Source organism: Monodon monoceros, unplaced genomic scaffold (assembly GCF_005190385.1).
Source record: "Monodon monoceros isolate NGI ecotype Baffin Bay Population unplaced genomic scaffold, NGI_Narwhal_1 Super_Scaffold_3, whole genome shotgun sequence".
Lineage (NCBI taxonomy): Eukaryota > Metazoa > Chordata > Mammalia > Artiodactyla > Monodontidae > Monodon > Monodon monoceros.
The window spans coordinates 66,537,129-66,562,654 of NW_021703780.1; the positions used below are offsets into that span (position 1 = coordinate 66,537,129).

At 51.4% G+C, this 25,526-nt stretch overlaps 3 protein-coding genes and 1 pseudogene across 5 annotated transcripts in view; 2 read left to right on the top strand and 2 right to left on the bottom strand.

The window, feature by feature from the left end:
• DNAH1 (dynein axonemal heavy chain 1) overlaps positions 1–3,617 on the top strand; it is a 90,442-nt gene extending 86,825 nt beyond the window's left edge. The window contains exons 74-80 of the mRNA XM_029244354.1: positions 84–263; positions 332–508; positions 1,135–1,305; positions 1,424–1,554; positions 1,906–2,257; positions 2,576–2,810; positions 3,375–3,617. Coding sequence (XP_029100187.1) covers positions 84–263; positions 332–508; positions 1,135–1,305; positions 1,424–1,554; positions 1,906–2,257; positions 2,576–2,810; positions 3,375–3,496 — 1,368 coding nt within the window. The 3' untranslated portion in view covers positions 3,497–3,617. The remainder of the gene's footprint in view (positions 1–83; positions 264–331; positions 509–1,134; positions 1,306–1,423; positions 1,555–1,905; positions 2,258–2,575; positions 2,811–3,374) is intronic.
• Positions 3,618–4,069: 452 nt separating this feature from the next.
• BAP1 (BRCA1 associated protein 1) lies at positions 4,070–12,864 on the bottom strand. Of its 3 annotated transcripts, none has more exons than XM_029243988.1 (17): positions 12,672–12,864; positions 12,544–12,573; positions 12,380–12,434; positions 11,256–11,388; positions 10,809–10,928; positions 10,276–10,337; positions 10,048–10,190; positions 9,702–9,780; positions 9,117–9,240; positions 8,658–8,805; positions 8,002–8,186; positions 7,425–7,558; positions 6,452–6,930; positions 6,177–6,337; positions 5,811–5,903; positions 5,605–5,677; positions 4,070–5,391 (listed from the first exon to the last, which is right to left on the bottom strand). In XM_029243988.1, exons 1-17 carry the CDS (start codon positions 12,706–12,708, stop codon positions 5,258–5,260), a joined length of 2,190 nt encoding a protein of 729 aa, XP_029099821.1. In that variant the 5' UTR covers positions 12,709–12,864; the 3' UTR covers positions 4,070–5,257. The 3 variants fall into 3 exon arrangements, with proteins under 3 accessions (XP_029099821.1, XP_029099822.1, XP_029099820.1); XM_029243989.1 differs by having other exon boundaries at positions 4,550–5,391; positions 5,760–5,903; positions 11,328–11,388; positions 12,672–12,764; XM_029243987.1 differs by having other exon boundaries at positions 4,550–5,391; positions 5,760–5,903; positions 12,672–12,764.
• Positions 12,865–13,082: 218 nt separating this feature from the next.
• Positions 13,083–24,916, top strand: PHF7 (PHD finger protein 7). The gene is made up of 11 exons (XM_029243261.1): positions 13,083–13,735; positions 14,914–15,017; positions 15,776–15,828; positions 16,228–16,319; positions 21,121–21,222; positions 21,598–21,722; positions 22,186–22,345; positions 22,913–23,019; positions 23,451–23,567; positions 23,992–24,116; positions 24,337–24,916. The coding sequence occupies exons 2-11, from the start codon at positions 14,974–14,976 to the stop codon at positions 24,453–24,455; spliced, it is 1,044 nt and encodes a 347-aa protein (XP_029099094.1). The 5' UTR covers positions 13,083–13,735; positions 14,914–14,973; the 3' UTR covers positions 24,456–24,916.
• Positions 16,118–18,470, bottom strand: LOC114907523 (annotated as a pseudogene).
• Positions 24,917–25,526: the final 610 nt, after the last annotated feature.

Below are 25,526 nucleotides of genomic sequence, written 5' to 3' on the forward strand. Positions count from 1 at the left end.
CACACTTGGCACGTGCACCCCCAACCTGCCCCATCTCCATCCCCACCCATCACACCCCTCCGCCCCGCCCCCACCTCTGGCAGGTGATGGAGTTCAAGTCCTTGCTGCTGTCTCTGTGTTTGTTCCATGGGAATGCCCTGGAGCGTCGTAAGTTTGGGCCCCTGGGCTTCAACATACCCTACGAGTTCACGGACGGGGACCTACGCATCTGCATCAGCCAGCTCAAGATGTTCCTGGACGAGTATGACCACATCCCCTACAAGGTGGGCTGGGGATGGGCTGAGGGCGGGGAGCTGGGTGCCTGTGGGGGCCTGACCTACCCACCCCGTAGGTCCTCAAGTACACGGCAGGGGAGATCAACTACGGGGGCCGCGTCACTGACGACTGGGACCGCCGCTGCGTCATGAACGTCCTGGAGGACTTCTACAGCCCCGCCGTGCTCTTCCCCGAGCACAGCTACAGTGCCTCGGGTGTCTACCACCAGATCCAACCCACCTACGACCTCAACGTGAGCACACACAGGGCTATGCTTTAGGCAGCCTGCCAGGCTGGGGTCCTGGGGTGCCGTGAACACCTGGGTGCTGGAAGACTTGGCCCCAACTGGCCAGTAGCTCCTTTTCATTGATTGATCCATCCCACAAAGATAGCCCTGGAGCTCAGGTTCTGTGGGCAGAGGCCAACTCCCGCCTCTCAGCCCCTGCCCGAGAGGACTTTGTGAGGCTGGGAGGGGCCGGGTGGCTCCTCTGAGGCTGCCAGGTGAGGCAGTGAGGTGGGAAGCAGCCCAGACCACAGTCAGGGAGGGCTCCCTGAGGAAATGACGCTTCAGCTAAGATGTGTGAGGAGCAGGCAGGCGCTGGGTGGAGCACCCCAGAGTGTGGGTCAGCAGTGTAAAGGGCCTGTGGCAGGAGGGGCTGTGACAGGTTTGAGCAGCTGAATGAAGAAGCAGGGAGCTAGGCAGCAGGGAGAAGTGGGCTAGGAGGGAGCAGAGGCCATGGAATCCTGAGGGTAAGAGGGACATGCATAAAGCTTGCAACCAGGGGTGACGAGTAGTGGATGCTCTCAATTGGAGGGCTGTCCCGCAGGCTGGAGGTAGAGCAGGGCAGGGGCTTCAGTCGCAGCGCTCCTACCCTCCAGGGCTACCTCTCCTACATCAAGAGCCTTCCACTCAACGACATGCCTGAGATCTTTGGCCTGCATGACAATGCCAATATCACCTGTGCCCAGAATGAGACCTACACCCTGCTTGGCACCATCGTCCAGCTGCAACCCAAATCATCCTCTGCAGGCGGCCAGCACCGGGAGGAGGTTAGTGGCAGCAGGGGAAAGGGCCCAGTGGTTGGGCAGGACCAGTCTCCTATCCACCATCATGCCTGTTCCCCTGTGGGAAGGAACTCTGTGCATGTAGAATTCTTTGCACCCACAGATAGTGGAGGATGTGGCCCAGAACATTCTGCTCAAGGTGCCTGAGCCCATCAGCTTGCAGCGGGTGATGACCAAGTACCCTGTGCTGTATGAGGAGTCAATGAACACGGTGCTAGTACAGGAGGTCACTCGGTAATCCCCTGCCACCCCCAGCCCTGAGTCAGCAGGCCACTGGGCGGCTGTAGAGTAATGACAGTAAAAGCTACACCAAGTGCTATAAACCCATTCTCTAACTCAGCCACATTTTTATTCCATTTTACAGATGAGTAAACCAAGGCCCAAAAAGGTTACATGACTTGTCTAAGGTCATACATTTACTAACAGCCAGAGCTGGAACTGGTACTCAGGCCACTCGACCCCACTCTATGCTCTTAGCCCCTATGTTCTGCCATTGGTTTTTTGTCTACTGCCTACAACTGGGGAGTGCGGATATGGCCACACGGCCCCAGACCACTGCCTTCCTCCTTGCCACTGCCTCCATAGGTACAACCGGCTGCTGCAAGTGATCACACAGACGCTGAGAGACCTGCTCACAGCACTCAAAGGGCTGGTGGTGATGTCCTTGCAGCTGGAGCTGATGGCTGCCAGCCTATACAACAACACTGTGCCCGAGCTCTGGAACGCCAAGGCCTACCCATCACTCAAGCCACTGTCCTTATGGGTCATGGACCTGCTGCAGCGCCTGGACTTCCTGCAGACCTGGATCTCCAAGGGCATCCCAGCCGTCTTCTGGATCAGCGGCTTCTTCTTCCCCCAGGCTTTCCTGACAGGCACCCTGCAAAACTATGCCCGCAAGTCTATCATCTCCATCGACACCATCTCCTTTGATTTCAAGGTCTGGACTCAGCCAGGGCCAGGTCAGGTGACAGGCTGGGGTGTGGCCCAGGTAGGAGGAGCACGGAGGCCACAGCTGGCTGGCAGAATCAGGGGAGCCCCTGAGAGGGGGTTGGGGGACAGGGAGAGCCAGAAGAGACCATAAGCCCCAGGGAAATCCCTAGGGGCAGAGCACAGACTGTAGGCTACCAGCTGAAACAGCAGGTGAAGGGGGGAGGCAGGCAGAGCCCTCAGGAGGGAGCTTGTGCCTCCTGACCCAAATCCTAACCGAGATTCTGGGTGTCTATATGTGAGGGGGCATCTGTGTGCCCGACCACAGGTGATGCGCCAGTCGGTATCAGAGCTCAAGACAAGACCCAAAGAGGGGTGCTTCATCCATGGACTGTTCCTGGAAGGTGCCCGATGGGACCCTCTGGCCTTCCAGCTGGCTGAGTCTCGGCCCAAGGAGCTATACACAGAGATGGCCGTTATCTGGCTCCTGCCAACGCCCAACCGCAAGGTCAAGAACCAGGACTTCTACCTGTGCCCCATCTACAAGACACTGACCCGTGCTGGTATGTATGGGGCCCAGGGCGGGGAGCCTACACCACAGGTGGGGGCCCAGGGTTGGGCCAGTTAGGCTGACCCAGGTTAGCTGAACAGGATGGCTGACAGAGGTCAGTCAGCACTCACTCCTGAGACTGACTAGGCCAGGACAGAGCTGGGCCAGTAGTAGGCAAGGTGATGCCCAGGGGCTGGGCCCAGTCTGTGGGGAGTGGCCCCTGAGCTCACCATCCTCTTGCTTCCCTTAGCAGACCCACCTTGGGTCCTGGGAGGCCCAGCCTGCCAATGGAGGTTCAGAGGGGGTAACTGAGGCCTGGAGAGGTGGGGTGGGCCTGGGCTGGGTCCACAGGGAATGAGCAGGGGCGTCAACTCTCCCATTCCCATCCTCAATTGTCAGTGCAGTAACTTAGGGCAGGCCTGAGCCTTGGCCACACTCCCCAGACAGGCTTCCTCTTGGGTCAGGTCCCCTTCCTTGTCCCAAGCTCAGTTTGCCAAGTCCACTGCCTTTCTTTATACCCTGTTCCTGCCCTAGCTGAAGCAGACAACTTAACCTTCCCCCTTCTTGCCTGCTCTAGGAACACTGTCAACCACAGGCCACTCCACAAACTACGTCATTGCTGTGGAGATCCCCACCGACCAGCCCCAGCGACACTGGGTAAAGCGTGGTGTGGCCCTCATCTGTGCCCTGGACTACTAGACCCAGACAGAAGGGCTGGGGCCATTAAAGCTGCATTTCGTCAACAGTCCAGCTGAGCCTTAGCTGCTTACACCAGGCCCCCTCTGTAGAACCCACTGCCAGCGAAACGGTGCGGGTGAGAGGCTACAGGGGCCTCAAGAGAAAATGTGGTTAGCAGGGGGAAGAGTGGCACAGTTGGCAGCTCTTACCTGCAACAAGGGAAGAGAGGTGAGCCTTGCAAGGTCCCAGGGCCCCTCCAGGGACTACACACCAGGCAGGACTAGAGACAGAGGTGCCACCTCCACTGAGTCCCAACACCTCTCCAGGTTGCAAAGCCACGGCCCTCTCCTCCCACACTACACCTTGCACACAACTCCTCAGGTTCCACAGCCCACCCGAAGCCCCTCCTCAGTTCAGACCCTAAGTCCCAGGCCTAGGGTCCCAAGAACCTCTGCCCCAGAAGGCTGAATGCCCGAGAATGCACTCCCCTTACCTCTTTGGTCACACACAGGGCCCTGGGCCCAGGTCTGGTTAGGTCCTCACTCCCACCACAGCCCTGGCCTACAAACCTCAGGCCAGCAAGCACAGGAGGACTAATTTTTTAGGAGAGTTTTATTCATTCATTAGTCCAATATTTACAGGGGCCAGAGGGGTCGGGCTATGCTTAGCGCAGAGGCAGCTGCCATGCCTGCCAGCTGCCCCCCACCCCGGTCACTATGTACACATAAGGGGCCCGCCTGGATCACCTTCAAAGCCACCTAGAAGAGGCCATGGGGCTATGTTTGGGGCCTGAGCTCCAGAGGCAGTGCTGGGCCCATCAGCCGTTGGCATCAGGCCCTCTGGGAACATGGGGCTCCAACTGGTTGTTTTGGTCCTATTGTCCCCCACCCTGAGTGCCTTGCAGAAGCTGAGAAAGCTGGCATGGCAGGGAGAGCTGAGTGGTGCCAGCTTCCTGCAAGCAGCCCTGTCTCTCTCTGCTGTCTCTAAGAAGAGGGAGACATGGTAATACTGAGGGGCGGGCAGAGGCTCCTCTGAGCCCAGGAGCCCAAAGCAGGCCCCTTGCCAGGGCCACAACACTGAAGACAAAGAGCCCAGGGCCTTGCCACAGAGAGCAGTCTTACCAAGCCTGGCCAAAGCCAGGCCACCAAACAGCTCAAACACTCCTCTCTGCTCAGGCCATGGGACCCAAGCAGGCTGCTCACCCCACCCCCGCTGGAATACCCCACTCCCGGTCTAGCCCAGCAGCCAGGTCCCTGAGTTTGGAGCTCTCCCAGGAGGAACAGAGAGCAGACCTGGCTTTCTCGCAACAGGGACAACTGGGGCCAGAGCAGCAGGGCCCCCAGCTGTGACCCTGCAGGAGTGACCCTGGCCCTCCAGGATGACAGCTGTTAGGAGAGAACTCAGAGTCAGGAAGCTGACTATGTCAACACAGTGGTGGCAAGATGGGTTAGAGCCCAGAAAAATAGACGTCTCTGTAGGTAAAATATATATTCTGCTGCCCAGGCAGAAAGGCCAGGTCCTGCCACTCCACAGCCGGCTGTGGAGGAAGCTGCAGCACCTCCCTGTGCCCCAGCTCCTGCTTCCAGAGCATGACGGGGCAGCCCTGCCCTGGCAGGCACTGGGGTACCGTGCAGAGAATCCTGGCCTGGCTCCTATTCCCAGGGTCTGGGCTCTCTGACTGGAACTATTCGGTAATACTGGGAAGAGGGGGAGTGGGGCAGGGGAGGGCCCTGGTGAGGGCCGTGTGGCAAGAGTGAGCGGCAGGGTCAGGGCCAGCAGTCCTCACTGGCGCTTGGCCTTGTAGGGGCGTGAGCGTTTCCGCCGGTCAGGCTTCCGCTGCTTGTGGAGTCGGCCAATGCTGACCCCCTGGCGCCGCCGCACCGAGATGTTCTGCTCCACCAGGTTGGCCAGCATGCCTGTGGAGAGGCGCAGGCCCTTGAGCGGGTGGCTGGATGCCCAGCAGCCACTCGCGCAACGGGCCACAGCCTCCGGTCAGAAGCTGAGGGTCTCTCGGCCCTCCCTGAGACTACAGTCTGCTCAAGCCCCAGCAGAGGCCTGAAGGAGGGGGCCTGAGGGCCAGGGCTCTGAGCAGGGCATGCCAGGTAAGGTGCAGCAGCGAGACCCCTCACCTTCCTGAGCCAGCATGGAGATGAAGGTGCAGATGAACTCATCGTAGTTGTGTGTTCTTCTCTGGTCGTCGATCTGTGGGAGAGAAGAGTGAGGACATGAGGACGCTGCAGCCATCTCCCCAGAGCAGCCACCAGCTGACCCCAGCAGGTCGCACCTCTGGGAAGACAGGTGGGCAGAGGACCAGGCAGCTGGAGAGAGGGCCCACCTTGAACTTCTTCCTCTTCTCCACCTCTTCCTTGAGGCAGGCCTCGTAGTTTGCAATCTCAGCCTCCACACACTTCAGCAGTGCCAGCAGCTCCTGCCAAAACCCAACAATTGCACCCGTGGTGGGGGGGCTGGCCAGCACCAAAGCCCCACTACCAGCAGGCAGCTAGAGGCAAGGACGAGCAGCCAGAGTCCCGGGAGCCTACTGAGGCCCCAGCCACCACCCGACCCAGACAGGCTTCCTGGCACCTGGCTTCAGCCACCACCCTTCACACCGAAATACCAACTAGGAACCCACCACCTGGGCAGCAGTGCCCTAGGCCCTTCCCTTGTCAGTATTAGAAGAGAAAGCTTCAGAGGGGCTCACCTTGGGTGAGTACTTCTCCCCGCTCAAGGGCTCACTAGGCCTGACCAGCCCAGGCTTCTCTCTGCTATCCACAGCCTCCACCACCTCTTTCTCCTCTGGGCTACCAGACCCCTGGCTGCCTTGGCTCGGTCTGATGGAAGGTGAGGAACCCTTCCCACTCTCTGGGAAGAGAAGGCACGAGAAGACCCATCAGAGTGCAGGACACGTGGTGGTCACTTGGCCGCCTCCCTCCTCAGTATGCCACTGGGAGGCCAGTGAGCCAGCCCGAGGCCCACCTGTCAGTGCCAGGGGACTCAGCACACCGTCCTCAGCCAGGTGCAGCAGGCCCGTGCTGATGACAGGACCCAGGTCGCGTACAGCACGATTGTAGCGAATGCAGTCAACACGCAGCAGGCTGTCGTCCTCTCCAAAAAGCACCTTGGAGATGTGGGAGGTGACGGGGCTAGAGGGCCGCGTGGGGTTGGCCGAGCGGATAGGCGAGCGTAGTGGCGAATTGAAAGCGCTGCCGATCTCAGAGGCTGTGTCAGTGCTCTCATTGCTGGGGGTGGGCGAGGGCTGTGAGTGCGTGGGCACTGCCACAGCTGGACTCCCGGCCCCGCTGCTCGTCTTGATGGACAGAGGAATTGAGAGGTCTTTCTGGGACTCTTTGAGCTTCTCGGCCAAGACGTTGATGGTGTTGGGCTGCAGCACCGACAGCTGCCCATCCCCAGAGCCACTCAATGGCCCTGGTTTCCCCGGCCCCTTTCGCTTATACCTGTGGGGCCCAAGGAAAGGTAAGCCAAGGGAATGGGCCAGGTGACCACGTTCAGCAACGCCCAGAATAACCTGAACACATCTTGGCCTCCAGGGACTGACCCTGAAGCTCCAGCAGCCTGACCTGGCCATGCCAAGGCTGGCACACTGAGCTTCGACAGCTGCAGCCAGGTGTCCTCAAAGGACACCTCCTCTATTCCAGCTGTCTCACTTCTGGCCTTTTGCCAATGCCAGTTCTTCCAGCAAAGATATCCCCCACCCCATCTCTCAAGGCCTAGACAAAAGGCCTTGATGTCTGGTTAAATGTGCACAGCCCTCGCCCAAGCCCTCCAAAAATTTCTTGGGACCTGGAGTCGGCCCCTTCACGTCAGCCTCCCCGGGGCCCTGCACTCAGCAGGCATTCAGCATTATCTGCTGAAGGGCATTTTCTGGGCTGGAAGATTCAAGATAGGATCTGCAGCACTCAGCCTCCAGCCTTACAGAGCTGGGGCTAACCTGATGGCGGAGTTGGTGTTCTGCACGTCATCCTCCTCGTCATCCTCGTAGTCGTCCTCGTCATCTGAGTACTGCTGGGGTGGGCGGACTGGAACTCGGCTGCGGCCCACACCTGCTGCCAGGTCTTCCTCCTCCTGGGGCAGAGACCCAGGGCGGCCATGAGCCAGGCTGGACACAGCAGCCACAGCCAGGAAGCCAACATGGCTCTCCGGGTTCAGTCCACTGATTCCCTCCAGGTGCTCCAGAGCCCACCCACACTACCTGCCTACATAGGGCTTCTAAGAGAAACAGAGTGCCCTGAAACACCTGCATTTATTTTGCCAGTAGAACCCAACTCACAGAGCTGAATCCAACCCCATGCCCTAAACATTTAGCCCCACAGCCATGAGACTGAGTTTAAAGTCAGAGGAGCCCTCTCTGCCTCCCTCAACCCCTGCCATCGTAGGGGCTTCTGAGAATCAGACAGAGGAACCTGGTTACCTAGGCCCCGACAGAAGGCAAACACCAATGAATCACCTGAGGAAAGTGCCTGTTGCAACCTCTCAAAAGAATCCTGGAGGGAATCCTCCCAGCTTACCTGCATGGGGGACTTGGCATAGTTGTGATTGTCCAGAAAGGCTGGCAGCCGCTGGACGATAGGAGTGGGGTTTGGGGGAACCCCATTGATGCTGCTCCCTGGAGGCTTCACCACCAGCTTGGGTTTGCTGGGAGGGCTGTGGGTCGGGGCTTGTGGGCACGAACCAGCCACCTCCTCCGCACCATCTGAGAGGGCGAGGGGCATGGGCAGGACTTTTAGCCAGACCCTCAAGAAAAGCTGTCCTCAGCCCACGTCTCCCCAGTCCTGGGGCACAGTACTGCTCCCCTTCCCTTCTCAGAGAAGAACAGCAGAGACAGCTGATGGGTGGAGTCAGCAAGCTCTAAGTCATGGGGCCACAGTGAGAAAGGAAAAGGATGAGATGAAAAAAAGGAGGCAGAAAGAAAAAAACTTCAAGAGAGGCTAGAAAGGGAATATACATTAAGGAGAAGGCTTGGGGGACTGTGGTAATGGCAGCCCTTTCCAGGTGCCTTTGTTTAGGGAGGGACTGCTCTTCCTCCATGTTCCGAGGGGAGAGGGCTCTAGGTACCAGGCTTCAGACCTCCTGCAGGAGCCTCTGAACCACTGCCCAACTGCCTCCACAGAAAAAGACCTGCTCTGCTTGGGGTGGCTCTGAGGCCCATGAAAGGCTCCAATACCTGTGTGGGTGCCCTCAGAGGCCGCTGGGGCCCTGCTTGTTTCCAGGGCCAGAGGGGACTTGCTGCTGACTGCTTTGGTCTCTTCAGGCAACTGTGACTCTTGAGACTTGTGGGTCTGAATCAGCTCTGGCTGCGTTACCCTAATCAGCTGAAATCAAAATCCAAGGTGCAGAGGAGTGAAGGCAGACCCTAGCTTCTACCTTGGACAGCTAAGGGCCTTGGCTCTACTCACTCACTTAAAGGGAAATAACAACAGTCAAACCTCCTTTCAGAGGCTATTCTCCCCCTCCCCATGCCAAGTCCCATCACCTTTCCCACAAAGGGAGCAAAGGAAAGGAGTGGTTAATTGAAGCCCAGATCCACAATACAGAGTAATGTGGGAATCAGACACAGATGCCCCAGTGGAGGGAAGGAGTGGGTGGCTGGGCTAGGCAGGGCCTGGGCAGGAGGGGTACCCACCTGCTGCAGGGCCTCCAGTACTGTCTGACGGTTCACCTTCAGAACGTGCAGCCTGGCCTCATACTTGATCCTGCGGTCGGGCACCACCGCCATCAGGTTGAAGCGGATGTCATGGTAGGGCTCCCTGCAGTCACAGCCGTGGCCGTGAGAGCAGCTCTCACCCTGGCCCCGCCATCAGGTTGAGGCAGATCTCCTGGCAGGGCTCCCTGAAGTCACACCTGCAGCCACAGGTACAGGCCCCACCCCAACAGGCGGGCAGTAGCTGGCCATGCACACCAGGCACCTGAGCTGGTGCCTTCCAACAAGCTGCGTGAGGGGCCTGTCAGGAAGTGAGCCAGCACACGTGGGCCAGCCGGGGCTCCACCAGGGCCTGCCCCTCCCCAGGCTATCCTGAAGCAGGCCACACGCAGCCTGAGTGGGAAATAGGGCAAGGAGTTGGGAGCACAAGATCTAATCCTGATCTTGCCAGATTCATCACGTGGCCTTGCACAAGCCATCTGGCCTCTCTCTGCCTTGGTTCCCTCTTCTGTGTCCCTCCCAATGGGGGCACAGCTCCAGAAGGTAGGGCAGGCTCAGGGCCCTTACCCTGCAGTGGCGAGGCCGATACGCTCCATGATGACCCTCCGGGCCTTGTCTGTCCACTCCTCATCCTCCCCCCAAGGCCCTGGGGAAACCAAGACAAGGAGTCAGTAGGTAGGAAGCCCGGAGCTCGGGCAGGCCAGGAGTTGGAAGGATGATGGAGAGAAGGTGACCCAGAGAATCAGGGGCTAGTTGGACAATGCAGTACAGGGTGCCATCCTGCCAAAACCACGTCTTCAAGACACCCCTGCCACGCCCCACCACTGGGTCCCAAGTGCTTGAGGACCTTGAGCCCCACCTCCTTAGGAGGTAAGCAGAGAAATCCAATGGGCCCCCAGCTCAGAGTGCCTACCATGGTCAATGGGGTAAACCTTCAGCCCATCCAGCTCAAAAAGCCGGCCTGTGATAGGCACATAGCTGACAAAGTGGAATGCCTCCATGGTCCGCACAGCACTAAGGCCGTTCTGCTTCTCGGGGAGATGGCGTGGCTCCGGCCTGGGGAAGGACACAGTCAGTGCCCAGAATGGTACAACCCCCTTCCTTGCCCCCACCCCCATCAGTTCCCACAGCTCCCACACACCTGGCATGGCTATTATGTGCCTTGGCCAACTCTGGAGCATTGCCAATCGCATATCCTTTGCTCTAGAGGGAAGAAAATAAGGCCACATCAGAGCAACTTCTCAGGCGGGCCTCGGGTGGGAAACAGAGCTCAGGAGAGCAGGCCTGGGGGCATTCCAGGAACTTGAAGAAGCACAGGTGGCCTCTCCTGAAGGCCTAGTGGGGGCAGAAAAGAGCTCTGGAGCCCCCAAAAGATGGGCTGTACTGGCCTTGCACAGTAATCAGTGGACACTGGAGAACAACATTGCCTGATAAAGTCCTACTAAGGTGTCACTTAAGGAACGTTCCTCTCTTCCCTAGGTCTATCTCCTTTTCTGACAATTGGGCCTTAAAAAAAAGTTGACTTACACAATTAATTTACAGGTCAAATATAATGTAAATATCATTTGAAAAAGCCTCATAGTGCCAAATGCCGTGTAGTGGCATTATCAGTGGTAGATCTGGTGGTCACATCTGCCTAGTCAGCTGAGTCAGGATTAAGGCACTGTGGCCTACCTCAGGGCTGAAGCCTTTGGTGAAGTCCTTCATGCGACTCAGGGTGGGCCCCAGGTCCACATTGCTGCAGTTCAGGAGCACGCTCAGCAGGGCATGAGTGGCACAAGAGTTGGGGATCAGCTGTGAAACAAAGAACAGTCACCCATCCACAGCATCCCTCACCCCAAGCCCATACTCATCAGGAATGGGGACTCAGAGAGGGACAGTCATGTCTGGACAATCCTCATCAACTCCCCTCATCTTTACCCAACATTTGTTCACTCAACTAAGTACCCATCAGGAGTCTGGGGACATGGAGAATGGACTCAGACATCACCCTGCTCTAAAGAGACTCCCTTTTTTTAGTGAATAAGAGCTCAGTTCCTTCTGCCTTTCCCCACTTCCACTTTCCAAGCGAAGAAAACGGCAGCATCCCACCCTCCAGAAAGAACACAGAGCCCAGCAGACCTGGTGGGCAAAGAACATGTTATTCACAATATCATCATCAATCACAGATGTATCATCCACCAAGGTAGAGACCTTGCGACGGGATCGGCGCTCTTCGATCCATTTGAACAGGAAGATGAATCCATACACGGGGCTGGGGAAAGTAAGGGACAGAGCTAGACCAGTCAAGTGGGGGAAGGCAATCTGCATTCCCTTTCCTCTCCCCTATTCCTTTGCACTGTGTTACCACTCAGGTGCCCTTCCTGTGATCCCACCTCTCCCTTGGCTTCTTCCCAACGCTGTCCAAAGTGGCCCTGCGCCCTCGCACCCCAGAAGCCCACTGCAGGCAGAGTCAAGCATCAGCCTCTGGCTGTGATGCTCCAGGAGTCACCCAGTATCCTTATGAAGTCTATGGTTCTGGGATAAGAAAAGCTGGAACGATGGCTCAGGTCCGGGTAGGAACAGAAGGTAAGGCGAGAACAATAAATGTGATGAGGAATTTAAACACTAATTCTCACTTGTGAAGCCCAGGGCCTGGGCCCCAGTGCAATCAGGGAAGTTAATGAACACCCATATCAGTCCGTTCTTTCCTGAAGGGAAAGAAGCAGACTTCTCCGTTTAGTCACTGTAGCAGTTCCTCCACACCTCTATTCTGTAGGACCACCAAGACAAGACCCTGACCTTGGTCACCCAGGAGAGTCCTTGTCAGATGCCACAAACCAACCAATCAATATGAGACCCCTGTGTGGGGATTAAAACCACTGGCACATGGGCACAGTAAAGCAGTCATTAATAAATTACAGCTGCACAAAAGGCACAGGGTGACCCGAGTCAAGAGCAGGGGGTTTCTGGCTGGAAGGCCACAGAAAGCAGATGAATTTAATCCAAGAGATGGTTAGAATTTGTATTGAGGGGAAGAGGCTACCACATAAAGGGAAGTGTTGAGGGAAAACTGGGAGAAACAAAAGCACAGCACCAGCTTCATCAGGAAGGCACCCAAAGAGGAGGGATGCTTCCTTATACGAGATTTTACAATTTGGAGCCTCTGATACTACCTCCCTTGAGGAGCACTCTCTCCCGGGTCCCTCCCTAGCCCTCGGGGCGTAAGGGGCGACCGAAGCCACGCCGCATGCCAAGCCACTCACCCCTGGCATTTGCTCTGAAGGTCATAGATCTCCTCCACCTGCACCCCTTTGACACCTGCGATCAGGTAAGGAAAGAAGTCGGGAAGGATAGCCTCTGGCTGTGGAGCGAGGGCCCAGGAGTGGGCCCCCACAGCCTGGTTCCAGCGCGTAGGAGAGGCTCTTACCGAAATCTTCCACCAGGAGGGTGAAGAGGCCTGGGTGGGGCGACAAGAGGAGCGGGTAGTGGTCAGAAAGGCGCGTCTCGGACCCACCCGGCCTCCCCAGCTCCGGGCCTGCCCGGTCCCCTCCTCACCAGGGTCGCTCTCCAGCTCCAGCCAGCCCTTATTCATCTTCCCGCGGGGCGGCCCCTCAGCGCCATGTCCAGGCCCTCCCGACCCCCCGCCGCCCCCCGCCGGGAGACCCCGCCGCCCCCGGGGCCCCTAGCCCCACACACAGACAACGGGCCCCGTCGCGTCACCCGCCCGCGCCGGCGGCACTACGTCACCTCTGCGCGACGATTGCCGCCCCGCCTCTGGCCTTGTCTTCTGCAGTTTCGACTCCAGACGCCGGCGAACTCGCGCGGGAGTGCAGGGCGAGAGGACGGGGCGGAGCTAGAGCGCGGGTGGCGCGAGAAGGGGCGGGGCAGGCGCGCGGCCGTTAGCGCGCTACCGTTAGCGGTCCCACTCTACGCAACCGTGAGCGTCGCTGTGCTGCCAGCGGCTGCAGTCTCTGTGCGTCGCAGTCCTCGTGACCCAGTCCCCGTTTGCGTTGTCACTCCCTTCGCCGGCGCAGTCACCGCACGGGGCGGCGGCCCGTGAGGTAGCTACCACGGCTTGCGGCAACGAATAAAGCTCCGGGACAGCGGCGCCCTGGGCGATAGCTGGGCGGGCGGCCCCGGCCGGGAGCGGCCGCCCGTGCGCCACCGTGAGGAGTGAGCGGCTGAGGCGACCTCCGGCCCGGCCTCGCACCAGCAGCCCGGCAGGCGCGACATGAGCCTGGTCTGGCATCCGCGGGATGCTCCTTGAGCCTCTTCTTCGGCTGTTACCTCCGGGGGATGGTTGTGGCCACACCGACTCGTATTTTCCAAATAAATCATTGTTTATTCTTGCGGTGGCGGGGCCGAACACGCTTATTTATTTTTAACTTTCTCAACAAGTTTTACCCAGCACTTACCCAGTGAAACAACTCGGTAATCGTTTCAAGGGAGCATCCGCTCGGTTAGGAAATCTCAGACTGAGCAGCTTGTGGAAGCCAGCATTTGCAACGTCCTCCTCGCATGCTTTGAAGATCCTTGCGTCTTCCTGTAACTACCACTGTGCGCAGGATCCCGCTCAAGGAACGTCTTGGTCCAGCGATTCAAAGAACTGACGTTTCAAGGTTTTATTTCTATTGCTAGATCTGGATTTCCCCAATGACTCGGAACTGTTCAGTAGCCAGCTAAAGTGGATCCCCTAGTGCACGCCCTTCTGTCTCCTCTTCCAGCCTGTCCAAGTGCTTTTGTTGAGTAAAAAGCCATCAAATGTCATTTACCAATGCAAATGCAACTCATGGGTTAGAAGAGGAGATGGAGCCCTAGTTTGCAGAACAGCTAGTTGCCAGAGTAGTTACGTTCATGCAGAGTAGTTGACAGTCCCTAAAGATGTTCATGCTCTCCAGCTGTGGTCTGAGGACATGGGTACTGGAGTGTGTGTCCCTGGACTGACTTAATTCACTCAATTCTCCTAAGAAATGCTATCCTTCTCCTCTCCCCTGACTTGACACAGTCCTTCCTTCAGAGGAGTGCTTTTTATTTCTTTTGTCCCCCTTCCCATTCAGGGATTTCCCCCTTAACCAATGAAAACTGAATTTATAGCCAGCTGACATTGGTCGGGGGAGGAGTGGCAGGGTGTCTTTTCCACTTCTGGGCCTTTTAACCTTGGTTCACATCTAGAGGAAGGCTGAGAATAGGCCAGACCTCAGTGATCATCTGAGCCTGGTGAAAAGAAGCAATAGGAGCCAAGGGGTGATTTGTCAGGGTTATATCTTGGCTCTCACTAGAGGGAGTTCTCGCTTTAGGCAGCCAGAATCTCACAGGCTCCTTTTCCTAGGAAAGAGCTACCTAATCTAGCTTTTCCTGGGTGGAATTAAGGAACTTAAACTTGGGGCAGAAGGAGGCATTTTTCCTGAGTGCTACCTCATACATTTAGTAGGCACAAAGAGAACAAAGAACCAGTTAGCCAGTTCAAGCAATAGTTCCAAGTTCTCATACCGCTGTGGTGTATCAGTAACTGTGATCTTGAGCAAGTGCCTCTGTGTGACCTCTCTGTGCCTCAGTGTCATCTTGAAAATAGGGATAAAATGGTACCTATTGCCAGGGGGGTTTTCGAGTTAAATGTAAAATGCCCAGAACAGTTCTGGGCATGATTTAATAATTATTGGCTATTACTGGCATTGATACTGGGCGTGTCGCTTTTATTCTGTCACATGCATGGGGAGGTGAAGCGCACTGTTGCTTTGACCCTGTGGAACTTGATAACCAAATGTAGAATTAATTGCTGACTTGTTTATTTTTATAGCTGGAAGAGCCGGTACTGTTCTCATTATAGTATAGAAGAATTCAAGATAGGCAGCAGCAAATGAAGACTGTAAAAGGAAAGAAGAAGGAACATCAAAGATTGAGGTAGAGTAGGCAACTTAAGAGAGTTTGGGAGAAATTGTCCAATGGCCTGTAGTATATGCTTCATTTTTTGTCTCCTTTGCTTGGTCTTGGAGGCTAAGGTTGGTTAGTGTTGAAGCATACACCAGTGGTCCCTGGGAAGCTGCCCAGTAACCTATCCTCCCAGGGATGTCCCTACGGGCAAAGTCTTGGCTGTGGAGCCCTTCTGCCTAGAGTCATATCCTGGCTCTAACACTTGCTAACTAGGTGACCTGGGACAGGTTATTTCATTTCTTTAGGCCTCAGTTTCCTCATCTGGAAAATGCATAATAATAGCACCCACTTTTTAGAACATTCTGTAGATTCACTGAGCTAATACATATAAAGAGCCAAGAATATTGCCTAGCAATAGGAAATTCTTAATCAATTTTAGTATCATTTTATTATGCCTTGTGAACATGGTACCACCTGAGATTCAGGGTAGGTGACAGGAGAAACAGTAAAAGAATAAAAGGGGGTTTGTTCTTGCATTCATTCAGTCAACACAGGCAATAGAGGCACTAGAACAGAAAGATGGCTATGATCTCACTTAATTCACATAATTCCATGGGCATGTTTTGTGCTTTCAAAAAATATGAAAGGGAAGAAGAAAACTGATGTCTTAGTCTTTAGCTATTTTGGTCCTTCATCAGACCCATGGATAGCATTTTGAGGGAAATGTTACAAGAGATGCCAACAGGATCCTCAAAGACTACCTTGTACTTTTTCCATCTCTTGTATAGAAAATCTGCCAGGACAAGAAGAGTAACCCAGAGGAAGCCTTCTTCAGGGCCTGGTAAGAAAGACTGGAGGTTCTGTTTGGCTGCTGCCTCCCGACCTCAGCAAAGGCCACTTGTGTAGGGCAGCAAACTTGCTCTTCTCACTGTCAGTTCCTTCCCAGAATCTCTAAGATCCTGAAGAACTCAGAGACTGTAATTTTTAAATGTCATGTCCAAAGTTCAAGGAACAAGTTAATTAAAGCCACTTGAGATAAAAGTATATCTTTTATCTCAGTGAGCAGTTGCAGCCAACTCCGTCAGATGTGGCTAAAATTATATGAAAACCTAACTGATATCAAATAACACTTCATCCCAACCTCCTCCTTGTCAAAATGACCCTCTTCCCAGTACTGTACTCCTCCTTGTACTTAGATCGTTATGCTCCCAAAATGAATTCCTAACATCCTTTCTTCCAGTTTGCCGGCTATGCCTTCAAGAACCTGGGGATCCCGAAAAATTAGGGGAATTTCTTCAGAAAGACAATCTCAGTGTGCATTATTTCTGTCTTGTGAGTATAAGGCCCCCTTTGCTTTGAATGTCCTATGGCTTTGCTGTACAGTCTGTGCTCTGTTTTTGCGTCCAGCCTCAGATCCTTTGCCCTGTTTGCTTGTTTTTCTTTTAAAATCTAATTTTTGAAAAGTAATGTGTGTACCTGGTGTAAAATCCTAACAGTATAAAGTATGTACAATAGAAAGTCTCTTCCCCTAGTAGTATTCCCAGTCCTTCTCCCTCTCCCCAGCAGCAAATTCTACCAACAGTTCTTCCAGCTATTTTTTCCTGATATTCTTTTAAAATTAAGTATAGTTTGTATGCTATAGAATGTACCCATTTAAGAATACAGTTTGGTGAGTTTTGATAAACTCATATATCATGGGGATATAAAGTATGTCCCCATGTAAACACTACCCCCATCAAAATAATTATTTCCATCAGGCCAGAAATTCCCTCCTACCCTCTTCCAGTCAGTTCCCTCAGAGGTGATCACTGTTCTGATCCGTAGGTTACTTTTGCCTATTCTTATACTTCATATAAATGAAACCATACAATTTGTACTCTTTTGTGTCTGGCTTCTTTCACTCAACACAGTGTTTTGAAGACTGATCCATGTTGCATGCGTTGGTAGCTTGTGCCTTTTTATTGTGTAGTTATATTCTGTTGTATGAATATATTATAATTTGCTTATTTATCCACCTGCTGATGGACATTTGAATTGTTTTCATTTGGGGGCTATTATGAATAAAGCTGCTACGCATATTCACGTACAATTTTTTGTGTGAAAACATGTTTTCACTTCTCTTGGGCAAATGTCTAGGAGTGAAATTACTAACTATGTTTAACTTTGTGTGAAGTTGACAGATCACTTTCCAAAGTGGTTGTACCAGTTTACAATCCCACTAGCAATTTATGAGATTTCTGTTTGCACAATATTCTTGTCCCAACTTGTTGTTGTTAGTCTTTTTAATTTTAGCCATTCTACTAAGTGTGTTTTGGTATCTCACTGCTGTTTTAATTTGCATTTTTCTGATGACCTAAAATGTTGAGCTTCTTTTTGTGTGCTTATTGGCCATTCACATGTTTCCGTTTGTGAAGTGTAGGTACAAATATTTTGTCCATTTTAGAAGTTGAGTTGTTTTGGGATTTCCCTGGCAGTCCAGTGGTCAAGACTCCGCACTTCCATTGCCGGGGGCACAGGTATATTCTGGCTACAAATCCTTTTTCAGAGATGTGTTTTTACTATTTTCTCCCAGTCTGTGATTTGCCTTTTAATTTTCTTTTTATTTTTCAAATGAGTTGGTTTCATTCCAGGTGATGCAGAATTCAGGATAGAACAAGGACTTAGGAACACACTTTGGCAGGATTCGGTGCTGGGTTTATGCGGATCTCATAGCTAAGGTAGAAAATGGCTGAGAAAAACTATAGACAAGATGAGCCACTGTATGATTTTCTTTTTTTTTTACAAAAATTTATTCTTAAATGTACAAAAGGTTCCAAGCTATAGCTATAGGTGGTGACAGATGTTATGGCAGGGAATCCAGATGTTTAAACAGGAATGGAATCATCATTGCCTCAGGCACAAGGAACAGCTTACTTTTTAAAAATTTTATTTTACTTATTTTTTGGCCACGCTGTGCAGCTTGTGGGATCTTAGTTCCCTGGCCAGGCATCGAACCCGGGCCCATGGCAGTGAAAGCGCCAAGCCTTAACCACTGGACCACCAAGGAATTTCAGGAACAGCTTACTTTTTGCCAGATTTCTTAATTCCACCTGTGGCCAGGGGGCCTTTCCCCGCAGCCTTCCCTTTTAGCTCCTCGAGTTTCTTCTGCTCCTCCTCCTTTTTCTGCTTGAGTGCCTTATCTTCCTTGCCCATCTCCTTGGCTTGCTTCTTGGGCTGCTTCAAGGACTTCTTCTTGCCACCTTCATGGCCCAACATGGTGCCTGCTGCCCCTTCCCCCTGCCTTTTTATTTTCTTAATGATGTCTTTCGAAGAACAAAAGTTTTTAATTTTGATGAAGTCCAGTTTATCTGTTTTTCCTTTTATGGTTAGTGCTTGTTTGTGTGTCCCAAGAAATCTTTGCCTACCCATTGAATTACCTCAGTGCCTTTGTCAAAATCAGTTGACCATGTATCTGTGGATCTGGATGATTTATTTTATGTCATAGATCTGTGTGTTGATCCTTACCAATACCACACTGTTTTGATTATTGTGGCTTTACAGCATCTTGAAATTAAGTCTTGTTCTGCAGTCTTTTCCAAGATTGCTTTGGCTATCGGGTGCTTTCCTTTTCCATATACATTTTATATTTAGTTTGTCAATTTTTTGTTTAAAAAAAAGCCTGTTGGGATAGTGATAGGGATTGCATTGAATTTATGGATCAATTTGGGAAGAATTGACAAACAATATTGAATCTTCCAGTCCATGGACATGATATATTTCCCCATTAATTTGTGTCTTTTAAAATTTATCTCAGCAATTTTTTTTTTTTTAGTGAAGAAGTCTTGCACAAATTTTGTTAAATGTATTCCTAAATATTTTGTGATTTCTATGCTATTATAAATGATATTTTAAAATTTTATTTCAAGTTTGTTGCTGGTGTACAGAAATGCAATTTATTTTTGTACATTGATTTTGTATCTGCAAACTTGTTAAATTCACTTATTAGTTCAGTAGTTTTTATTTTTTAATTTTTTTGTAAATGCCTTAGGATTTCCTGTGTACACAATCACGTGTGAATAAGGCAGTTCTTTCTTTCCAATCTTTATGTCTTTTAATTCTTCTTCTTGCCTTATTGTAATAGCTGGGAACTTCAATCTAGTGTTGAAAAGAAGTTGTATGAGTGAATATTGTGTCTTGTTCCTAACATTAGAGGACAGCATCCAATTTTTCACCACTAAATATGATGTCAGCTGTAGGTTTTTCTTAGATGCTTTTTATCAGATTGGAGAAGTTCCCTTTTATTTCTGGTTTGCTGAGGGTATTATGAATGTGTGCTGAATTTGTCAGATGCTTTTTCTGCATCTGTTGAGATGATCATGATTTTTCTTCTTTATTTTGTGAATGTGATTTGTTACATTGATTGAATACTTTAATGTTAAACTAATCTTGCATTTCTGGTACAAATTCTGCCTGGTCATGATGTATAATCCTTTTTATATGGTGCTGGATTCAATATTTTGTTTCATTTTTGTATCTATGCTCATGAGAAAAATTGGTGTGTGCTTTTACACTCCTGTAAGTTCTGTCTTGTTTTGGTGTCAGGTCTTGTTTAATTTCAATGCATTTATAAGCATATACATTTTCAACATAAAATAAACATACTATACACAGTGTTTTGTATTTTACTTTTTTTTACCTCATATATTTATGGAGCTGTTTCCATATAGAACACTTTTTTTTTTTTTTTTTGCAGTACGCGGGCCTCTCACTGTTGTGGTCTCACCCGTTGCGGAGCACAGGCTCCGGATGCGCAGGCTCAGCGGCCATGGCTCACGGGCCCAGCCGCTCTGCGGCATGTGGGATCTTCCTGGACCGGGGCACGAACCCGCGTCCCCTGCATCGGCAGGCAGACTCTCAACCACTGCGCCACCAGGGAAGCCCTAGAACACTTTTTTAATAGCTAATTGGTATTCCATGGTACAGGTGTACCAAAAAGTATTAAACTCCTGTTAAAGGACATTTAGATTATTTTTAATCTTTCACTACTGATTTTTCTGTTTGTAGAAATTATACATGTTCATTGTAGAAAATATTAATACTTAAAAGGACTCATATAGTCCTAAAGCCTTGAGAGACTGTTAACATAGATATGTTTTAAGCCTAATTGGGATATAATTCAAGCATCCTCAAGTCATCCAACCTTGTAGGCTCACTTTTTCTATAATGTTAAAATAAGATAACCTCAGCCCCCATTACATATTACATGTAACTGCTGCAGTAGGTCCAGCACCCTCCTTAATATTTTTGGAAGCTTCTTGGGGTGGGGCTCAGGTATGACATTCTTCCAAATTATGTACACGTTCATTGTTCATGGGTACCTAACAGTTTAGCTTCTTTTCCCTTGATTTCCCATTCTAGACTCTGCTTTGGGGGCTTTTCAGAAACAAAAGGTCCTTTAAAGTATGTTTTTAAAGAAAAGTTCAATTCCTCCCCTTCCCCTATAAGGCAGAATGACTACAGACAGGAGATTTGAAAGCCCTGTTTCCCTTTCTGTGGAGAATACACTCTGAGAAGAGTATTTACTCTGTACTGAGGGGCAGTACAGCGGGAGAGTGAGAGTGTGGGTTCTGTGGGCTCACATGTGAAGGCGACTCTGCTGCCTCCTTTCTGGGTGACCCCAGCCGGGTCACTTGCTGCGCTACACCTCAGTGGCCTCTAAGATGAGGATCACAATGGCATCTGTATCACAGGGTTGTGGTGAGCAGACAATGAGTCACTATACAGGGAATGTTTCTCCAAAGTGCTCAGCACACAAAAGCAGTGCTCAGTGAATGAAAGGCCGAGTAGCACAAAGGTGGGTAGGAGCCCAGGTTCTGGGCTCTTGATCCTGTCACGTTATTTCTCCTATAAAATGGGGATGATGATAGTACCTACCTCTTAAGGTTGTTACAAGGATTAAATGAGTTAATACTTGAAAAGCACTTAGAGCACCCAACACTTATGCTATGTAAGGGCTTGTTAAGTAAATAAATTACCCTGTAAATGCATATATATTCCACCAAGCTCTGTTTCTCAGCTCTCTTACCCTGTCATCACCCACTGCACTGTTTCACTGATCATCAGTGTTGACAGCCTGGTTCTGCTGACCTTCTAGATCCTATCTAGCAAGCTGCCTCAGAGGGGCCAGTCCAATAGAGGTTTCTATGGATTCCTGCCTGAGGACATCAAAAAGGAGGCATCCCGGGCCTCTAGGAAGGTTAGAATCCCCTGAAATGGGGGCCTTGGGGTAGGCCTCTTCTCATACTCCTCTCATCATCCCTGTTTCTATTCTTTTCCCTAGTTGCTAGTTTAAAAGTCAGAGGACTCTTGAATTTCCCACTGGTCCTTCTCTTAAGTTCCATGCTTCTCTAGGGTATAGTATCCTAAGTGAGGAGAGGGAGCAACATCCTGAGAAAGCCAAAAAGAATTCAGTGCTGCTTGGAGCTCAGCTTCGGCAAACCCTAGAGCTTCTAGGTCCACTGAGGAAGAAGAATGGCTGTTGCTTCAAAAAATTTCCATTCCGTAGAATGATGTGCCACAGAATGTCTGTCTGTTTTGGGGCCCTGAGCACTGCCTGGGATCTCATTTGCAGATCTGCTTTGTGTGCAAGAAAAAGGGAGCTGCCATCAAGTGCCAGAAGGATCAGTGCCTCAGGAGCTTCCATTTTCCTTGTGGCCAGGAAAGGGGTTGCCTTTCACAATTTTTTGGAGAGTACAAGTGAGTGATGAAGGAGGAAAGTTGGGCTGCCCTTTTGCAATTTGTTATTTAGCATCTCATGAAATCAGAGTCCAGTTCTCACGGGCCTGTTTTGATTCACCAGAGAATCTGTCCCTCCATTCAATAATGAGAAACAGTATCTTGACTTGGCGATTTCACAGGGATTGCTTCTTGCTTCCCATCCCCTCCTTAAATTACAAACAGCTGGGGTTCTTAGCTGCTCAGAACTAAGTGGGGCTTTCAGGAGCAGGAGGCTGTGGAGACAGTCCCAGGAGCTTTGCTCAGTGGGAAAGCAGCTATGAGAAGGAATGTGGCTGTTCTTCGCCCTGCTCCTCCTCCTCCCCCATTAGTGTGGAGGTTCAGTGGACACTGGCCTGGGTGGTTGATTGCCCTTCCTAGGCCGGGCAGCTGGAAAACTGCATCAGTGACAAACCAGAAACCAAGTCTATTTACTCTACCACAGATCATTTTGTGGGAAACATCGCCCAACACAGGACATCCGATGGGAGAATGTGGGGGATGAAAGCTGTGTCTTGTGCTGTGAAGACTTAGTCCAAGCAAGTGTTGAAAACATCCAGAGTCCGTGCTGTAGCCAAACTATCTACCACCGCAAGTGCATACAGGTGGGGCTTTCCCTGGACTGGGGACCCTGCACAATGGCCCAGTTCTGAGCACCCTGGGAATGCACAGGCAATCTCAGCTTTTGTGCTCTGTGCTGCAGGCCTGTATACAGGACTGATTCCAGAGGAAAGTTAGCCTGGTCTCTGGGTATCCTTGACCTGTAGGACTTTACCATAAGATTTAGACTGAACAAAATCCTCAGGATGGCTGGAGCGAATGAGTTTATCCTAGAATGAGTCAAGTAGCCTCAAAATCAGCCATGCTTCCTGGGATTGAAGGAAAGGGAAACATGTATTCTTGGTACCTGACCCCTACTGGGTCGAGGACTGCCAGGCCCCATGACTGGAGATGACAGCTGAGGCACTCCTGGGCACTCTCTTGAGCTTTTGGTCCCTGGTGTGACGCCTGGATTTGCAGCCCTCTCCTCAGCCCATCCATATTCCTTGTCCTGTAACCCTTAGTCAAGCTCTCCTAGCAACATCCTCTTTGTGAGACGAGGGTGCGGGGTGGGAAGAATGTGTGCAAAGATAGTGTTTTTACAAACACTATCTTCCATGTTTATCTTACAGAAATATGCCCACACGTCAGCAAAGCATTTCTTCAAATGTCCACATTGCAACAATCGAGAAGAATTTCCTCAAGAAATGCTAAGAATGGGAATTCATATTCCAGACAGGTAGTAGAAACTTTATAGCAGGAATTGAGCCCGGAAGTGGGTTGCCTAGGTTTCTAGAGAGAAGGTGAGTGTGAAGATAGTTCAGAGAATGAGGAAGCAGCAGAAGCACTGATGTACAGTGAAGAGGGAAGGGTGGAGGGAGAGCTTTTCAATTATAAAAAGAAACGGGGGGAGGGTGAAGCAGGGGTGGTGGGCATGTTTCTGAAAAAGGTGCTTTGGGGGTCAGAATTCCTTGGGTTCTTGAATTCCAGTGTGGAACTAAGGAACACCTGTGTTCCACTTATCTGCTTCACCCCTCTCCCACTGCCAGGCCACTAGCCCCGCCTTGCTGAAAGTATTCAGGCAATCTGTTGAACTTCTTTGTTCTGTTGAACAAAGGTTTTACCACCCGATTATATGTCCTTTACTCACTGTTTCTTCTCCCACTGCAGAGACGCTGCCTGGGAACTTGAGCCAGGGGCTTTCTCGGAGTTGTATGAGCTCTATCAGCATTGTGATGCCCCCATCTGTGTGTATGAACAAGGCAGAGACAGCTTTGAGGATGAAGGGTAGGAAAAGCCTCATAGCCAGAAAGATCTCTCATCAGGGCCATCTTAGATCTTGCACAGTTATCAAGCGCAAGAAATTTACTTTTGTCTACAGACCTCAGGATGAACATAGCTGCTGAGTCCCATCCTTAATCAGCTCAGGACTCACTCATGTACAAGTGAACAGGTCTCTCTGCAGGGTCTACTCTCCTTGTGCCCCATGGAGAGACACTCAGGGCCAGTTCCTTCCACGATCTACCTTGCGAGTGGCTGTGCCTGACGGCAGGTCTTGGGATCAGCACTCAGCCACATCTCCGTCACGGGTAAAATGTGTAGTAAAGATACCTAGGGAGCCCTCATCAAAGGCCTGGCCTGCAGCGAACATTCCAAGAGTGGTAGTGAGTGTTAAATTTGTCCCACAACCCTCCCTTGGCTCTTCCTATAGGAGGTGGAGCCTCATTCTGTGTGCTACATGTGGATCCCACGGAACCCATAGGGACTGCTCCTCTCTCAGATCCAGCTGTAAGAAATGGGAGTGCGAGGAGTGTGCGCCTGCTGCTGAAGCCACAGGTGGGACTGGAGGGGTGGTCTGGTCTCAGAACTGGGGTGGGGGTCAGGGGTCCGGGGGACTTATGGTGCCTGGGAAAGGAGGAGGGTGTGCTATCAGATGGGGACTTTTAGTTGGTACTTTAGTTTGGGGAGGAAATCGGCTAGGGAGGGGCATAAGGACCTGTGCCTGGGAGAGAGACAGAGGGTCGAGTTTGCCTCTCCCACCTTTCTTTCACCACAGACTACACACCTGAAAACTCAGGTGACATCCCCTGTTGCAACAGCACTTTCCACTCCAGGGGGCATTTTTGCAGAGACATCAGCCTGGAAGAGAATCCGGGCCCTTCTTCGACTGACTGACCAGGCTCTTCCTCATTAGAAAAACCAGAGTCCTCTGGTTGCAGGACGAGGGGCCACTCCTGGCGATCCAAGGGTGTCAAAATCACTAAGAGCTGCAAAAAGTCCAAGTAACAGTTTCTGATTAGTCGCTGCCAAGCACATTTGAGTACAAAGCTGTGTTCCTCCATCAGGTTTGGGGGAGGGAGCACTTTGGCACTGTGAGTCAAGGAAAGGGGGCTAGCAGTGAGACTCTGAACCAAAGAAAGAGAAGTCCCAGGGGAACCTGAGTTCAGAGCAGAGTCCTGATGCCAACCACAGGATGCATTTGTGGCTTTGAGAGCACCTCTGCTCTTTCTGCCTGATTCCCAGAGGGCCTTTTCTACTCTTTTTCCACCAAGATTATTCCACCTTGATCTTGTTCTCATATACCTCTTCTGACTTCACCCACGTTTGTTATTATACAAATAAAAGTTTTCTCTCCATTGGTGTCTCCTTATGCATTCACTCTGGAATTTATCTAGCATACTAAGGAATCTGGAGGGTAGAGTGAAGGAATAGGAAAATGCACCTTTCTACTCTATAAAATTCAGTGAATTAAGTGTAGAACTTTCAACTTAGACATGTTGCTTTGGAGGGAAGTATTTTGCAGATAAACCGACTTTGCGGGGACAGAAATTTCATCGTTGTGCAAATAAACACACAGGATCTCATCAGGAAAGTGAGCCAGCAAAGGAGAACACACTGGACTGAGAATAGGCCACTATTGCAAGGCTTGGCGCCCTGGACTCAAAGGCCAGGGACTGCCGTGCTCACGTGAGACAGAAGGGGCTCCACTCACTCCAGGCAGCCTGGTCTTTAGCATACCTTCCTAACCCTAACACACCTCCACTCAAACCCTCCCGTCTGGTGGCTCGGGCATTTCTAGCTCAGGTAAGGGGGCCATGCCAGGACATTAGGCAAGACAGCTAGGACAGAAACCTGGCAGAAGGTCTTGGGATAAATTGAATAGAACATTTGTTTGTTTTTAATGATTTTATGGGATTTGGATTAGTGGGGGAAACTCAGGACCATTGCCAGGTGCCGAGTTCGCGG

Excerpts from the sequence above, each read along its gene's own strand:
- BAP1 (XM_029243987.1), bottom strand. The coding sequence starts at position 12,708 with ATGAATAAGGGCTGGCTGGAGCTGGAGAGCGACCCTG. Across the intron at positions 12,574-12,671 it reads GGAGCTGGAGAGCGACCCTG|GCCTCTTCACCCTCCTGGTG; the intron begins GTGAGGAGGGGA and ends CGCCCCACCCAG. Across the intron at positions 6,338-6,451 it reads GAGTCCCCTGGCACTGACAG|AGAGTGGGAAGGGTTCCTCA; the intron begins GTGGGCCTCGGG and ends TTCTCTTCCCAG.
- PHF7 (XM_029243261.1), top strand. The coding sequence starts at position 14,974 with ATGAAGACTGTAAAAGGAAAGAAGAAGGAACATCAAAGATTGAG. Across the intron at positions 15,829-16,227 it reads GAAGCCTTCTTCAGGGCCTG|TTTGCCGGCTATGCCTTCAA; the intron begins GTAAGAAAGACT and ends CCTTTCTTCCAG. Across the intron at positions 23,020-23,450 it reads GGAATTCATATTCCAGACAG|AGACGCTGCCTGGGAACTTG; the intron begins GTAGTAGAAACT and ends CTCCCACTGCAG.